The 17,107-nt window shown below is 40.6% G+C and overlaps 2 protein-coding genes across 5 annotated transcripts in view; one reads left to right on the forward strand and one right to left on the reverse strand.

Annotated features, from left to right (window-relative positions):
• USP8 (ubiquitin specific peptidase 8) overlaps positions 1–6,021 on the reverse strand; it is a 98,085-nt gene extending 92,064 nt beyond the window's left edge. The window contains exon 1 of one of the 2 annotated variants that reach the window (XM_060294270.2): positions 5,738–6,021. The gene's annotated coding sequence lies outside the window, so the exon portion shown is untranslated. Of the gene's footprint in view, positions 1–5,540; positions 5,688–5,737 lie in introns of those variants that run through there. The other variant, XM_060294269.2, reaches the window with a different exon arrangement.
• Positions 6,022–6,086: 65 nt separating this feature from the next.
• The window catches only part of GABPB1 (GA binding protein transcription factor subunit beta 1), an 80,169-nt gene continuing 69,148 nt past the window's right edge, over positions 6,087–17,107 (forward strand). For 2 of the 3 annotated variants that reach the window (XM_060294272.1, XM_060294273.1), the window contains exon 1: positions 6,547–6,570. In XM_060294272.1, the coding sequence (XP_060150255.1) occupies positions 6,547–6,570 (24 nt within the window). Of the gene's footprint in view, positions 6,510–6,546; positions 6,571–17,107 lie in introns of those variants that run through there. The other variant, XM_030842765.3, reaches the window with a different exon arrangement.

The following is a 17,107-nucleotide window of genomic DNA, read 5'->3' on the forward strand; positions in this document are numbered from 1 at the left end:
ATTAACCATGCTCACAGAAGCACAACAAATATGACAGTACAGGCACTGCTTTATGCTCCAGAAACCCTTGGTCGCAAATCACAAAAATCCAATGGTCTTTTCTCAGGGCATATCTTTCCTTGACTCAAATTCTCCCCATGGACTTAGATACTTGGCTCTACAGGCATGGTGTATTGCACCATACAAGCTGGAGTCAAGCTGGTTTTAAATGCTGGTTCTTTACCTTACTGTGAGTCTACAAAGTCAGATTACCAAATGAAGCTCAACTGGCTACCCTGGAATTTGAGGGGAATAAACGAGATAACAAATAGAGAACAGCTGGCACACAGTTCAACAGGTGCTCAGTAAGTGCGGATTTCCTCTTTTTCCTTTACCTCTCTCCTTCTTTGTCCTCAGTACTGTTTTTCTATATTCTCTTCCAATGATCGTATTCACGCCCATGGCTTTAATTATTACCCTTATGTGGGTAATTTCTAATTTCTATCACCAATTCTGACACTTTTTTCAGAGTACCAAAACTTAGGTTCTAAATCTGTTTGAAAATTCCACCTTGATGTTCTGGCATGATCTTAAACTCAACATGTATAAAATAGAGTTTAAATAAAATCTTTCTCCAAATCATTTAGTTCACGCTATCACCGTAACCTCCATCACTCTGACTCAAAATATCAATCATCCTAACTCCTTCCCCCTTTCCCATCACATCTAATTGAACATCAGTAAAAATTTTATATGACATTTTAATAGCTTACGAAGTGTTATAAACAAAACAAAAATGTACGTTTTATCAAACTCCCCTGAGCCCCAGGTGGGAAAAATGATATTAAGGCAAGTTAGGAGATACGCCCAGGTCATTAGCTAGAGAGTGGTTAGTCTAGATGAAAAACCAGTTAAGTCCTGAACTTGGGACTCCTCACTCCAATTGCTGTGCTCTTTCACCATCTCATACTGCCTCAAGTTTTGCAGCATTTTTTTGCATCTGTCTCTCCTCTCCTTCACCACTGCCAACCTCAGAATTCAAGCCTGCCTTATCTTTCACATCCGTAACGCTTGGCTCAGTAGGTAATAGTTGGTAGTCTGTATCCAGCATGGGATATTTTTTCTAACTTGTTAACTTCAGCAAAAATTTTAAAACCATGAAATATATAATACATATACTGAAAAGTCATCCACCTCAAAACTGACAGCTCAATGAATCACAAAGTGAACATCTATGCAACCCCCACTCACGTCAAGAAACAGAACGCTGCTAGCACTGCAGAAGCACCCCTACATACCCTCCCAAGCATTACTCCCCCACCCAAAGCTAATCATTTCCTTTCTTTTCTTCATAGATTTTACTACCTAAACCTGTATCCCTAAATCTAGTTTGGTTTCATGTGTTTTCTTGAACTGTGAATTTTCCAAAATGGCTATACCAATATACATTCCCACCAACAGTGTACAGTTTCATTTGTTCCAATACTTGACATTTTGTTTTCCATTTTAGCCATTATTGTGGGTGTGCCACAGTATCTCATTGTGATGTCAATTTGCATTTCCCTAATGATTACAGAAGTCGAGCACCTTTACATGTTTATTGGCCATTTAGATATCCTCTTTTGTGAAGTGACTTTAAATCTTACCAATTTTTCTGTTGGGTTGTCTCTATTTTTTACTGATTTGTGGGAGTCTATAAATTCTGAATGGCAGCAAAACAGACATATTTCTATTGTAGAAATGAATGCATTTGTTGGATGCTATTAGAATACCACTAACTCCTCTTACTCTGCAGAACCCCAAATTCACTAATGACCCTCTGGGAGGTAATGCAGTCAACTTTGCGCATTCTCTCTAAACCAATGTAGAGTTATTGTGCCATGGAATCTGCTAGATACTTGGAATATAATGTCAAAAAAAGTGATTAGGGACAACAGCTTTGAAAAGAGACCTGTATTGGAATCCTGTCTCTAACATTTACCAGCTTGGTGACTTTACGCAAGTTATTTAAACTGTTTTAGCCTCAGTATCCTCTTTGGAAAAATGGGGCTAATAATACCTATTTTAAGAGTTGTTATGAGGGTTAAATGAGACAATAATATGTAACAGGTTTTGCATAGTGGCTGGCAAATAGGAACATTTAATAAGTGGTAACCATTATAAATTTGGTTATTTCCATGTAGCCTGCCATTTCGGTATAGTGGGAGAAACTGAGTAGATGTCCATTCCCCTCTTAGCCATTATAGTTCTCACTATAAAGTTAAAAAAAAAAAAAGGCACTGGGTTTAGATTAGTCTTCTGGGAACTTGGTCCTTCTGACTCCCTTCATCAGAGTGTCTCTAGAGCAGTGCTTCAAAAATAATCTGTGGTGGGCTTCCCTGGTGGCGCAGTGGTTGAGAGTCCGCCTGCCGATGCAGGGGACATGGGTTCGTGCCCCGGTCTGGGAAGATCCCACATGCCGCGGAGCGGCTGGGCCCGTGAGCCATGGCCGCTGAGCCTGCGCTCCGCAACGGGAGAGGCCATAACAGTGGGAGGCCCGTGTACCGCAAAAACAAAAACAAAAGCAAAAATAATATGTGGTGAAAGATCATAGACACTTCTATAAAATATAAAAATAAATTAACTAGAGAAGGGAAATAAAACAAAGGCATATACAAGATACAACAATACAAGCCCCCAATTTTTATTAGAACCATAAACATAAAATTAGTGTAACACTAATTGCTATAAAAGTTTCTAAATTCTTACTCTCGATTTCTGTAAATGCCTTGGACCAATAACAAAGGGTTTACAGATCGGCGGTGGCCCGTGGCCCATACTTTCGGTAGCACTGCTCTAGCGCACTGACAAAAATCAGACTTCTGAATTTGAAGGGCTGAGGTAGGTCCTAGAATGTGGAGACTCTACTGAAGGGTTAGTCTTGGACCTGAGTCATCAGTTGGTCGCCTACTGGACTTTTTCTAGCCTTAAGCACAACGCTGTGTCACTCCTTAGCTTAAAAACGACCCACTGTTCCCTCCGTCTTAAAGGGTAAGATCCCAATCCTTTAACATGGCATCAAAGGCCTTCCAGGCTGGTTCCACACAACTTTTTTGGTCTGATTTTCCACTATTCTTTATTCTAGTAGACCTGCACTGTCCAATATAGTAGCAACTAGCCACAAGTGGCCATGGAGCAGTTGAAATGTGGCTAATTTAGTAAGTAAAATTTTAATCTTAACTTTAATTTAAAATAAAAAATCTTATACATAATTCAATTACTGCAAAACTTTTGAAATATGTTTGGAATGATTCGAGTATGTGAATCTACTTTTTCAGCTGTAAATTTTATGAAATCAATTATTGTGATATGCTATAAATGTAAAAAACCACCAGATTTTGAACACTTACTTGGTAATGAGAAAAAGAATGCAAAATATTTAATACTTTTAAATACTGATCACATATGAAATGATACTATTTTGGATATATCGGGTCAAATAAGATTTTTTAAATTTCTTTTTGTTTTCTTTCACTTTTTTAATGTGGCTACTGTAAAATTACATATGTGGCTTGTGTTATATTGGAGTGTTGGCCTAGACAATCATGCCCCAAACCTAGGAATCACTCTTGATTTTTCCCTTTCCCTGTTTGATTCATTAGCAATATAGGTCGGGTCTAATCACAAAATATATCTTCAATGCACCACTTTATCTCTACTGTTACTATCCATGTTACTCCATACCTTAAAACCCTTCAGTGGCTTCTAGAGCTCTGAAACTTACCAAGGCTGCAGACTTCATCTTCTGCCATTCCTTTCTTTGCTCTCTAGACTTTAGCCACATTGCCTTTCTTGCTTTCTCACCAAAGATTTTGCCTTACTATTCCCTTTGGTCTTGAACACTGCCCTCAACTTATTCCCATTCAGGTCTTAGCTCAAAGAATACCTTCTCAGAGAGGCCACTTTTTTTTCTGGCTGTGCCACACGGCTTGCCAGATCTCAGTTCCCCAACCAGGGACTGAACCTGGGTCACAGCAGTGAAAGCCCAGAATCCTAACCATTAGGCAACCAGGAAACTCCCAGAGAGGCCATTTCTGAACAATCTTCAAAATTATGCCTGCTCTCTCTTCCCAGAGAAATGCTTCATCCAAATACCCTTTTATTCTCTTCATAAAGGATATTATGTGGTATTACCTTTCCTCTTCTTTTATAAAACTTGTTTATAGTCTGTTCCCTCCACGGAAACAGGAGCAGGAACCTTGTTGGTCTTGTTCCTGCTTAATCTGTTCTAATGTGTAGAACAGTGCCAGTGACAGTTGCTCTCGAGACAACTCACATGAAAGAATACCTAAGTGCCTACTAGACATACAATCTCAGTGAAGACATCCTCCTAAATGCTCCCTCAACACACTTGGGAGTCATCTTTGACATCTTTTCAGTCATTTCGTATCCAGTCAACCAAATCACCAAGCTCTCAACATCTTCGGTCATATTCTTCACTCCTGTTTGCCACTATCTCAGTCCAAGTCATTACTCTCTCATAGATTGCTGTTTTCTCCAAACTGTTTTCTTTGCCTCTGACTTTTGCATGACAGTGATCTGTCTAAAATACAAATCCAATCTGATTATGCTTCTACTTAAAATCTTTCAATGCCATCCTCTTAGCTCTCAAAAGCTAATTTCTGCAAATGGCATTCAAGGCCTTTATGACTAGACCTCTTCAGACACATCTTTAGGCATTCCTGAAAAAGCATTATCTTCTTTGCCCAACAATTTCTCCAGAGTTTTCCTTTTAACCTTTGCATTTGTTGCTTCACCTGTCTGGAAGGTTCTTCCCCGACTCCCTTATTAAAGCTGATTGCTTCTCCAGTCCCATTCCATGCCTCCCTGACAGGTAAGTAAGGGATTCCTCCTATAAAAAATTTCACAGCATTCAGCAGTTTACCCTCATTATACTACTGATGATGCCTACTTGTCTGCATTCTACAGCATAAGATTAATGAGGGCAAGGATTCTACAACAACCATTAGCTGAATGTTTACTCAGATAAACTCAATGTTAAAGAGAAGCATGTGACTATGGAAAGAAGCACTGAAAATATTAAATTGAAAGAAAAATAGAATACAGGCTCCTATGCCATTCACTTTGTTTCTATTTTAGGCACAACGCTTTAATAAGTTACACAAAGACTTTACAAATCTCTACATCAATAACACAAAAGGGTAAGTAGAGAAAGACTGTTTATCTGAGGCCACCCAAAATCTGTAGACAACATGTTATTTCATTTGTTTGTAAACTCTTCTAGATTAAAATCTTGGCGCTCTCTCACATATTCCCAATTCCTAAATATAGGAAGCCAAAAATTGTACGGTTAGAAGGTTGGAAAAGTCATTCCCAGGCTCATCTGTTAAAAACATTACCAGTGTGGTGGGTATTTTAGCAAAATCATCACAAGTAATTTAAACTCCTAAGACTCTTACTTTGTAAATCACCATCCACAAATAAACTTTTGCTGCTTTCTTAATAAAATACAACACAACAAAAATCTTGACATTCCAGCCACGAAAAAACAAGACTTCTACCTCTGAGGTGACAGTAATCCAAGGGAATTCGGCGAGCAGTTACGAAAGGTCTACGAAGTATAAGGCATCAAAAGAATGTTTAAGAAAAAAAAAAAAGGCGGGGGTGGCTACAGGAATATGTACGTTTTCGTCACGAACTTGACTTGCTCAGTTTAGGTGAAGTGGAGAAATAACATCCGTAGTTCCTCCCCTTGTACCTCAACAGCGACTCCTGTCCCAGTCAGCCTAGTGGAATCTAGGGCGGCTTCAAGTTAAATCCTAGCTTTTTCACTGCCCTTCCGTCTCCCAGGACTCTGCTAGATGTCTCAGCTTAACCTGAAAGGAGTCAGGATTCCCCATCTCTCAGCTTTCATGCCGAAGACATAACGTTAGCACACGCACTTCAGCCTCCCACTACTAGCCCCGCAGAAAGCGGCGGGAAGGCTAGGTGGCCGGCCTGCAGCCCCGCCGCGCACATGGCCGGCTGCAGCTCCTACCCCCGTGCCGCGCAGGCGCCGGGCGAGCCGGGACTTGCGGTCGCCGACAACGGATCATTCCGCCGCTTTCTTTGTGTGGCTCAAGTTCTAGAGATGGCATATTTTCCTCCCCTTTGTTAAAAAGAAAAACCAGGCCGTCTCGCCCCCTTCCTCCCGCCGGAATGGGATCGGGGAGTGGGTGGGAGAGGGATCTGCTGACCAGGGCAGGGGCGGAAAGGCTCAGAAGAGGGGCTGACGAGGGCCGGGTACCGGAGGGATGCTGGGAGCTTTGACTCACTCGCACACCATGTGTCCCTCCGCGCGCAGCACGGGGGACTTTTCGGTGGGGATTTTGGGCGCCGACCAGACGCGGCATTTTCGGAAAATAGCGCCTTGTGCAGCTGAAGCGCTTTGTGTTTAGCTGGGCCGCGTCAGCCCGGCCGGGTACGAGGCGCCTCGGGTCCCCGAACCACCTCCTGCTGCTCCCCGGCCGCCGCTCCCGAAGCTTTTCCAGGTCAGTGCGGGTCTGTGTAGGGCCCTGTTACCACCGGATGTGGAAGTTGATCTCTTCGCTGGTAAAAAATAATTCCACTTCCCCCGGAACCCAGATCATCCCCGCGATTTCCTGTTTATTGCATTAAGGCGCCGGGTTTCCGGGGCTCTTGGCCCCGCTTATTCCGCGGGGGTCGGCGGGGTCGGCCTGGGACCCCGCTCCGCCCGCGCCGACGGCGCGCTTTGTCCGCTCGCACCCCGCTTCTGGGAGGGGCGGGCAGACATGGTGGCGGCCGCCGCCCCCTCCTCGGCCCTGGCGAGCTGCGGCCTCCCCGCGGCTCATAGCCCGGCCGGTCCCGAGCGGCCGCCCCGGGGCGGAATGGGGTCGGGCCGGGGCTTTGGGGGCTCTGCGGGAGGCGGGCGAGGGAGGGAGGGAGACAGGCAGGCAGGCGCGGCACGGCCTTGGCGCCCGCCGCCCCGGGAGCCGCCGCTCTCTTTGTCTGGGCGGCCTGATCGCACCGCCTGGCTCGCCGGAGCGGGGAAGGGACGGCGGGGGCGGCCGGCTTCGGGTGAGCTGTGCTGCTGGGCCCGCGGGGCCGGGTGGCGCACGGGCCGCGGCGGGAGCGGCCGGCCCGGACAGGGTTAACGGGAGCGCCCGGCCGGTCCTGCGCTGGGCCGCGCCGTCGACTGCCTCAGCCTTGGGGACTCGAGTCTCTGAGGGGACGAAGCCAGCCGCTCAGGATGCTGGGGCACTTCTGTTCCTGGGACTTAGCCGCCGGGATCTGCGGGTGCAGGGCCTCGGGGAAGAAGTTGGGAATTTTGCCAGGTCATTTCTGCCTGGGCACAGTTAATCAGTGTGTATTTAGTGTGTTTCGTTGAAACTCTCCTACCGTGTTGAACCAGCGTGCCTAGCCTCGAGTGCATCGTGAAAACTGAAACCAAAGGAACGATATAGGCCTGCTTTGTGTGTGTTTTCCCACTTGAAGCCTGTTTTCAGTACACAGACTGTTGCTTTAAAGCTGATTGGACTCTGGCGAACAGACATCTGTTCAAAGGAGGGGCAGAGACCACAGTACTTCTGAAGGGGGCTTGGTAATATGGAAATATTTTAAGTGCTGTTTCTGGACACTGATTTGCTGTCTCGATTCAGGCAAGTTACTTTCTGAAGTAGTTTTTATTTGGAAAATGGTTTGATGTAGTGAGTAAATGATCCTTGTACAGTAGTTTGCCATCCCAGAATTAAAGAAGCACCATAGTTTATTATGCAGAAGTTCGTGGTCAAAAGTTCTTTTTGCAGATATTTATCTCACACATAGACCCAGCCAGCTTACTTTAAATTTCTTCTCATTGACTTGTAACCATCGACCTTGACACTTCCACTTTCAGGCTCAGATTTTGAATTTAAGGAAACTAAAGACGGCTTTATCTTTTTTCTTTTCTCTCTTTTGAAGTATTTATTTTTCCAAAAATAACAAAAGAAAAATCCATTGCATGTTCACATCAGTGACCTTTTAGGCAAGAGTGACATTGTTTTGCATTTCTGCAAGTCTTTAATGTCAGGTTTAACAGAAGATAGCTAGATTCTTAAACCTACTTCTGCGTTCAGTCTGATGTGGTGTCACACCATGTAACCACTGGAAAACACTGTATGCTCATGCCTTTTTTAAAAAACTAAAAAATGTGTCGTTTCTATCGTCTCACAAGTCAAATCAGGATGTTATTATACAAGACACACTTAAAAAATATGGATAAGAAGGTTGATTCCTGTGCTTTTTTCTTGGACTCCAACTTTTTTTCAGTTTGGGATTTAGAACATTTGAAAAAATTTTAAGTGATTAAACTTAATTTTTAATTCCACAACTTATTTTTAATGATGTACACAAGTAAACCATGAATTCCGTGTTAGATTTGCTTGTGAAAACTTGTATGTAAATGTAATTTTTGAAGATAGGACACTTTCAAAGCAATATAGGAGTGCCAGATTTAAAAGGAATCCTGCAGTGAAACCTTTGGTGAAACAGTGCTTTTGTATTGTAGTGTGTATACAAACTTAGAGTTAACTGTCTGTAACTTAGAGTTCGAATTGTCTATCTCTTTGAATCAATCTGGGTTTTCTAGGTTGAGGGGCAATTAAATTGTAGATGTGTGAAAATTTAAGGCCATACTTACTTTGGTTTAATGGTTTTGAAATGAAGCTAAATTCACTTCTAGTTGTTTTGTGAACTTTAGTCTGATTCTGTCAGTCTGTAGTTCTGTTCCATCAACAGGAAGCATCTGGTCATTCTTCATGTAATTGTTAGAAAATGCCAGGTATATTTTTGATGTTTGCTATTCAAATGAAAATAAATAGATTGGATCTTGGTTTGTCCCCCCTACCCTCAACTCTAAGATATATTTATAATGGGCCTCATTGTCCATAGAATGGACTTTTTTCTTTGGCCCTTGAGTACCTCAAGTTAGAAATAGTAACAAGTAAAGCAAACAAATCGTTAGGGATTCAGAAGTCATTGCAAGAAATTTTGACTCATGAATTAATTTTGAGGGTGCAGTGCCCTTTTGCAAGTAGCTTGAGTGTGGATGGGCTCCATCTCTTCTCTGCAATTGCTAAAAAACAAACTGAAACAAAACCTTAGCGTTCAGGGCAACTTAGTTTTCTAATGAATCATTTCTTTGGTTCCAGAGCTTTCCAACTAGTAATCATATGTTTCTACAGCGCTAACGTGTCTACCTTGGGACAACGATAATTAGTATTATACTTAACTTTTTCTGAAGATGTTTGTTCCATCATGCTCTCTAGAAGGTCAATTTATTAGTATTAGTGCCTATGTGTTACCTCATAATGTTGACAACAGTGCTCTGCACAGAGGAGATGCTTTGGTGCAGTCAACTGTCATTTCAGTCGTTGGTGGGCTAGTGCACTTTTATTTGGGCTGAGTATGTCCATAATGTAAGTGTAGAGGCTTAAGCATGAAGTGATTTCTCCACTGAAGGTAAATCCACATGCAGGGCCATTGATCTAGATTTCTAGAAATAGAAATCTAAACTCTTAGCCCGAGTTCTCTTACCTTTTAATGGGAATGATTATAAAGGTTGGCAGTTAGGGCCCAAGATGCTAATGCACAAATAGTGTGGAAAAGACTTGATCATTTTAACTGTACATTTAATAAGAATCAACACTTATAATTTTTTTAAAAGTAAATGTCATTTTGAAGTTGGTAGAACAGCATATAGAAAGAGCAAGGTGTTAGCCCCACTTTACTTTTTACTAGTTGTGTTATACCTGGGGTATTATGTCAGATTTTCAGGTAGCATATGATATATCATATTGTAAGTGGGACCTTGCATCAATCAGTTCTCAAACTTTGTATCAGAATCACCTGGAGAGCTAATTAAAAAAAACCATGAGGCCCAAGCTTAAGTAAGATAGGAACTGGGCCACTCTGTTTTTCTCACATTCCTTAGGTGACAGACAATCAGGTTTAAAAACCACTGAACTATAGAGCATAGCCAGAGAATTCTGATCATGGGGGAAATGGAAAGGAGGAAAAGTTGAAAAACTGTGATGTTTGGCCCCCAAAAAAGGAGCTCATCTAAGAAATGATAGTAGTATTTAAATATTTGGAGGTCTGTCACACAGAAAAATCAGGTTTGATTTGACTAGAAAGAAGTAGGATCAAGGGGTAGAAGTTAGAAGGAGGCAGATTTCAGCATTCTTCCAAGAAAAATTTCCTCAAAACAGTAAAAATATAATGTGTTGTTTTGGGTGGCAGGCTGTCCCCTCCCACTGACAGTGTTAAAGTTAGGGATTCAAGGGTAGAGGAAATGATGTGCTGAATGAGGATTTGGGCCAGGTTTCGTTAAGTTCCCTACAAACTGAGATTTTATGAAATCCGTCTAGGTTTGCATGTACAAAAGTGGAAGAGCAAAAGCTAATTGAAACAAGCTGGTTAGCTTAACTGGATCATAGTTTTCATTTTCTTGGATAAAGAGAAATGAGTATTAAGTGAGAGAGCTATTTGATGAAGGTTTTAAACCCAGCTGTGATTTGGCAGATTCAAAGCCTGAAAAATAGGCATACCTTCTGATGTGGAAATTCCTATTTAAATGAATTTATTTTGGGGTAGTAAAGATATGCCAATAAATTGGTAGCTGTTTACATACCAATTGCAGCATTGTTGATAATAAAAGCTGTATATTGACACATTTGACCCTCCTCCCCACATTAATAATGTAGTAGGTTATATTATCCCCCATTTTTCAGAAGAGAAAACTGAGGCATAGAGAAATTAGGTAGCTTGCCCAAGGTAGCAGAGTTAGTAATGTAGAGCATGGACTTGATTCCAAACAGTTTGACTCCCAGAGCCGGTGACTCAATGCTGTGGAATTATAAACAACTTAAATATTTCACAGTGATTGTTAGGGTACATCCCTAAAGTGGGGTACTGCCTAGCCATTAAAATGATGGTTAGAAGAATAAAAACTTGTAATTATGTCTTGGTGTATGTTAAGTGAAAAAAGTAAATTTAAAAACATGATTTTATTTTGATTAAATAACATACATTGACATCTGGAAGGAAATGTGCCAAACTGTTAAGTGGTTATTTTTGAGTGTAAATTTATAGGTGATTATTTTCTTTTTACTTATACAAATTTTCTTACTTCTACAATGAATATGTATTATTGTGTATTGCTTGTGATTAAAAAGATATTAAGGTGTTATATTTCAATAAAAAATTAAAAATATTAGCATAAGCTGAGGAGTTTGGATTTTATACTGTGCAGTTTATGCAAGTTGACTAAGAAATTGCACATAAATGAGAATTTGTAAGTGTGAAGTGTTCTGTATTTAATGAACACATGAAGTGTTTGAATCTTTACCATTCTAAAAGTAATACATTAATTGAATAGAGAAAAATACCACTGACTCCTACTACCCTACTATAATCAGTTCTATATTTTGTTAATGTTTTCTTCACCTTAAGTGTAATATTTTAAATGTTGTATTCATCCCAGCTTAGTCACTCTCTGGCTCTGTGACTTGCTTAATCTCTCTGTGCCGCACTTTCCTCCTTTGTAAAATTTGAATAATTATAATAACTACCTCATGGTGCTTGGAAGGATTAAATGAGTTACTGCATATAAAGTGATCAGAACAGTGTCTGACACGTGGTTAATAGCTCAGTAAATGTTAGCAATTATTGTAGGATCATAGTCAACTAAAACTCTGTGGTCTAATAGGTTTTGGAATTAAGAATTTTTTGGATATAGCTAAGGTAGTGTTATGTAACCTTTCAACAGTCCAGTGCAGTAGCCTTCTTCAAACAAGTTACTATTTCTGCAGCAAAATGTATGAATGTTTACACTAAATGGGGTAAATAAAGACTATAAATAGCTTCATGTCAGTTTCGGTAAGGTTTCACTGCCAAATGCATTATTTTGGGTTTCAGAGCTGTTTTTTGGTTTTGGAATTGCAGTTAAGGAACCTGTGGAATTTACTCAATTTTGAGTCCTATTTTATTTTAATATTAAAACATTTTTAATATTAAAGCATGTCTAGGAGGTCTAAGATCAAGGTACTGGCATCATTGGGCTCTGGTGAGGACCCTCTTCCGGGTTGCAGACTTTTCTCTTGTATCCTCACATGGTAGAAGGGGCAAAGGGACTTCTCTCAGGTCTTTTTATGAGAACATTAATCTCATTCGTGATCTGCCCTCAAGACTTAATCACCTTACAAAGGCCTCACTTCCAATACCATCACTTTGGGCATTAGGAGTTCAACATAAAATTGAGGGGTGGGGAGACACAAATATTCAGACCATAGCATACAGTATGGTGTGTAAGTGAATGATCTAAAAAATTTCTTACATCCTAACTGGCTCGTGTGAACTCTGATCTTTGCGATTACTCCACCTATGTTCCTTTATCTATTTTTTTTCCATAGGGACCCTCAATTTCTCTCCCTTAGCTTATTCCTGTGTGCATTATATATAGCCTGAACTTGTATCAGTCACTTTTTCATATTTTACTGGGCTCCTGTTGTCAAATTTTCCTACCCATCTATTTCCTCTGTTCTTCCTCATAGGTCACAGTGTATTTGTGGAGGAAGGTGGGTAATTATGAAAATTTTTGGCCACTATAAATTTATGCTGGACAGATCCAATGGATGCTTGCTACTTGGCAATCATTTTATTAATCTAATATTTTGCTTTTGTCTCATATATCTTCCTCTCTTTCAGAAGGTGCCATTGACTTCTACTTAATTGAAAAAGAAAATAGAATACAAGCTTGCATTTTTTTTGTTTTGTTTTCACCATGACAAATCTCTATTCTTTCACCTTATTTTGTAAACTGAATGGAAGAGGAATCTTGCTGCTATACTTAACTTTTCCTCTGATCACTTCGATGGTTATCTCCAGGGGTTTTTCCTCCTTACCTTCAAGTATATACAGACTTCCATATTTTGGGAGGAAAAAATAAACTTTGATTAACTATTGCTACTGTTCTTTCTAGCTATCTTCCTCATTTCTCTTTTTTATTTCAAAAATTTTAAGATCTTAGTTAAAATTTCTGCCCTCAGCCCTTTTACTACTTCTTCCCTAACTTACTGCAGTTTTGTAATGACATTACATGTGAATGTGACGTATTCAGACTGCTGCTTCAAAGGACATCCTTTTTTCCAATGGTATTGGCTTCATCCTGATTTTATTCAGTTAGTGTATATGTGTTACTGTTGACTTCCACCTAGGCTTCTTAACTTTCTTTCCTTGCTTTTCATGTTAGTGTGCATCCTGATTTTCTGGCTACTACGTTTATTTTTTTTCTTTTGGTTGTTGTTTCATGATCCTCTTAACCACAGTCGTTATTCTTCTCAGTACTTAGCCCTCTGCTCACCTCTCTTTGTCTCTTCTCCATGGATGTTTTATATGTTTATATGTTCATCAGTGTGTACTCTCCAGGTTTGTATCTCCAGTGGTTTACTGAATACTTCCATTGAGAGGCTCAAGGAATTTCCTTCACTTTTTGATTTATTATTACCCACTTTCCACCTACTCTGTTTTTCTTTGTTTTATCATCATACTTAAATCTTTTTTTTGCTTAATTAATTTATTTTATTTATTTTTGGCGGCATTGGGTCTTCGTTGCTGCGCATGGGCTTTCTCTAGTTGCAGCAAGCAGGGGCTACTCTTTGTTGTGGTGCACGGGCTTCTCATTGTGCTGGCTTCTCTTGTTGCGGAGCATGGGCTCCTGAGCGCAGGCTCAGTAGTTGTGATGCGCAGCCTTAGTTGCTCTGCGACATGTGGGATCTTTCCGGACCAGGGATCGAACCTGTGTCCCCTGCGTTGGCAGACGGATTCTTAACCACTGCGCCACCAGGGAAGTCCCCATGCTTAAATCTTAAAGTTGTCTGTGATACATGTTTCTCCTTTATTTTGTATATCCATCAGTCAGCATGATTCTTTAGATTTCTCTCCTGGATCTCTGTTTTTGGGATTCTGCATTGCCTGTTATTTGCCCTTTCTAACTTTAGAGTCACCTTCCTCCAATCCATCCTTCATATGGCTGCCAGAATAATTTTCCTAAAAATTTTTTTGAACCCATTGCTGCTAAACCTAAGCAGTCTGAAGAGAGAACATGTACTGTTGACCTTTGCACTCTGCATTGTGCCAAGCAAAGTGAATTGAACTTGTGCTGAATAAATGTTTGAATGGATCACCGTTTGCTCAAAACATAGAACGACTCCCAATTGTCTGCAGGATAAAGTCCAAACTCTACTTTCTGGCTTTCAGATCTTTTCATATTACAGTCTGCTTCTTCAGCCTTATTCTTTACTCCTTAACATTACCAAGGTAGTATTTCCTCTCTGTACCACACCATGCTTAGGCATAACTCTATGTGCTCTTCCTTTTCCTTTTCCTTGCTTGTCAAAACCTATTCAGCTTAACAGTGCTCTGTGCCAGGCACTGTTCTAATCTCTAGTGTTGCAGTAATGAACAACACAGAAGACAAAGTCTGTTTTCTTGAAGCTGTCATTCAGGGTGGGGGGAGAGGGCACAGTAAACACATGTCAGGTGGTAATGAGTGCAATGAAGAGTAAAACTGGATAAGGGGATAGAATGGTGGGAAGTGACTCCTATTTTAGATGGTCAGAGAAAGCTTCTCTCTTTGGGTGTCCTGAAATGAGGGAGTAAATCATGCAGTTATCCAAGTAAAGTGCTTTCTAGTCAGAGGAAACAACGTCTCCAAGATCCTAAGCTGGGAACATGTTTGGCTTGTTTGAATAGTTACTAAGACCTGTGTGGCTAGAGCAGAATAAATAAGGGGAAGTGATAGATGAGATTAGAGAGGTAGTAGGGAGCCAGATGATGCTTCAGATGGTTAAGTCTTTCACTGAAGAAGCCTTCCTGACTATATACTTTTGTTTGTTAATTTAAAGCTTCTCCAAACCCATTTAGCAACTATGGAAGTAGCTTCCAAATTATTTTTTATTGTGACCCATGGTAAGAAGTGTATTTAACATTGTTAGCATACAAATGTATTGTTGTTTGTGTATTGTGTGTATGTGTGCACATGCGTATGGCTGGAAGAAATTCATGAAACATGACTTTACTATATTTGATATGCTGATATTTTTTAAAGTGTTAGTTTTAACCCATTAAAGTTATTTCATAGTCTGCTAATGGGTTATGACCACAGTTTGAAAAACACTGATGTGTGGTACATACCCACTTAAAAAAAAAAAAAAACCAGGGCTTCCCTGGTGGCGCAGTGGTTGAGAGTCCGCCTGCCAATGCAGGGAACACGGGTTCGTGCCCCGGTCCGGGAAGATCCCACATGCCGCGGAGCGGCTGGGCCCGTGAGCCATGGCCGCTGAGCCTGCATGTCTAGAGCCTGTGCTCCGCAACGGGAGAGGCCACAACAGTGAGAGGCCCGCGTACCGCAAAAAAAAAAATGACATGAGGGCAGTTTGGTATCTATCAGAATTACAGTTGTATTTACCTTTGTCTCAGCAACCCTACTTAAGAGAATTTATCCTACAGTTATATGAAGTGAAATGATGCATCTACAAACTTATTAATTGCAGTGTTGTTTATAATAGCAATAATGTCCACCTGTAATAAACAGGCATATCCACACAATAGCATACTAAGCAGCTATACAGAAAATGAGGAAGCTCTCTATGAACTAATAGGAAAAGATCTTCAGGATGTGTTAAGTAAGAAAAGCAAGTGCAGAACAGTGTATATAGTAATGCAATCTTTTGGTAACTATAGAAATACTGGAAGGATACCCAAGAAACTAGTAAAGGTGAATAATTGTGGCTGAGAAGAAGATGGGAATAGCATAAATACTTTCATTGAGACTTTTCAATGTATACATTTCTGTGTTTTGGATTTTTGAACTGTTGAAAAAACAGAAAAGGAGAAGTGAAGTAGCCTGTGTAGGACTTGATCAACTGTATGTAGAGACATGAGAGAGAGGAAGGAGTTGAGGATAGCTCCTGGATTTCTAATTTGGGAGGTAAACGTGGTGGTAGTGTCATCAGGGATACAAGAGGAAGACTAGGTTTTGACATGTGCGTGAGAAGTTCTGGTCGTGCCAATTGACGAATGCTTACTCCTTTTCTGTTGTGTGTATGTGTGTGTGTATAATTTATGTGCTTTAGATATGGTACTAGAGGTTAAACATGAATAGTAAACAGTCATAAATAAACATTTTTTATGCTTAGATTACAGACATATTCTTTTTTTTTTGAGAACAGCTTTGTAATGATGTCATAATTTTACAGTCAAATAGGGACATTGGTGTGCACAGATACTGATAGAATGTAGATAGAAGGATGTATGTCTGACAAATACATAGCTTATATGGGAAGTAGGAATTTATTAGCATGGGTCCAAATTAATTACATCTTTTGATGCCTGAAATTCAAAGAAATAAAAATGGCTTTTGAATAACAAAGTGATCTTTAAGGTATTTGAGATTATATTATAATATTTAAAACAATATTAAAGCTGAGTTAAGGAACTTTATAGGAGATCATAAAAGTATTTTTTTTTTATATGGTACATTGGGAAGTAACTGTGTAAGACAAAGAGGTTTTAACCTTATGAAGGAAAGGAATCATGAAATGCATGGATGTTGCCTAAAACAAGCTCTTGCTGTATAATTTTGGGTTTAAACTTTATTTGAATGAGTTATAGTTCAGAATCTGATTTTAGAGGCCCTAATTTATCCATATGAGTTTTGATTTCTATCTGGCTAGAGTGAAAAAAATAAAAGGGGAGGGCTTCCCTGGTGGCGCAGTGGTTGGGAGTCCGCCTGCCGATGCAGGGGACACGGGTTTGTGCCCCGGTCCGGGAGGATCCCGCGTGCCGCGGAGCGGCTGGGCCCGTGGGCCATGGCCGCTGGGCCTGCGCGTCCGGAGCCTGTGCTCCGCAACGGGAGAGGCCACAACAGTGAGAGGCCCGCGTACCACAAAAAATAAATAAATAAAAAAAATAAAAGGGGAGCACAGATAAAGTACATACATGCCAGGACTTGCAAATGAATTAGTAGTTCTTTTCTGGGTTTATGTTAACAGGGATTTGGGTGTGGAGTAGCAACAAAAAAGAGCTGTTA

The sequence above is a fragment of the Globicephala melas genome, chromosome 2 (genome assembly GCF_963455315.2).
Source record: "Globicephala melas chromosome 2, mGloMel1.2, whole genome shotgun sequence".
NCBI lineage: Eukaryota > Metazoa > Chordata > Mammalia > Artiodactyla > Delphinidae > Globicephala > Globicephala melas.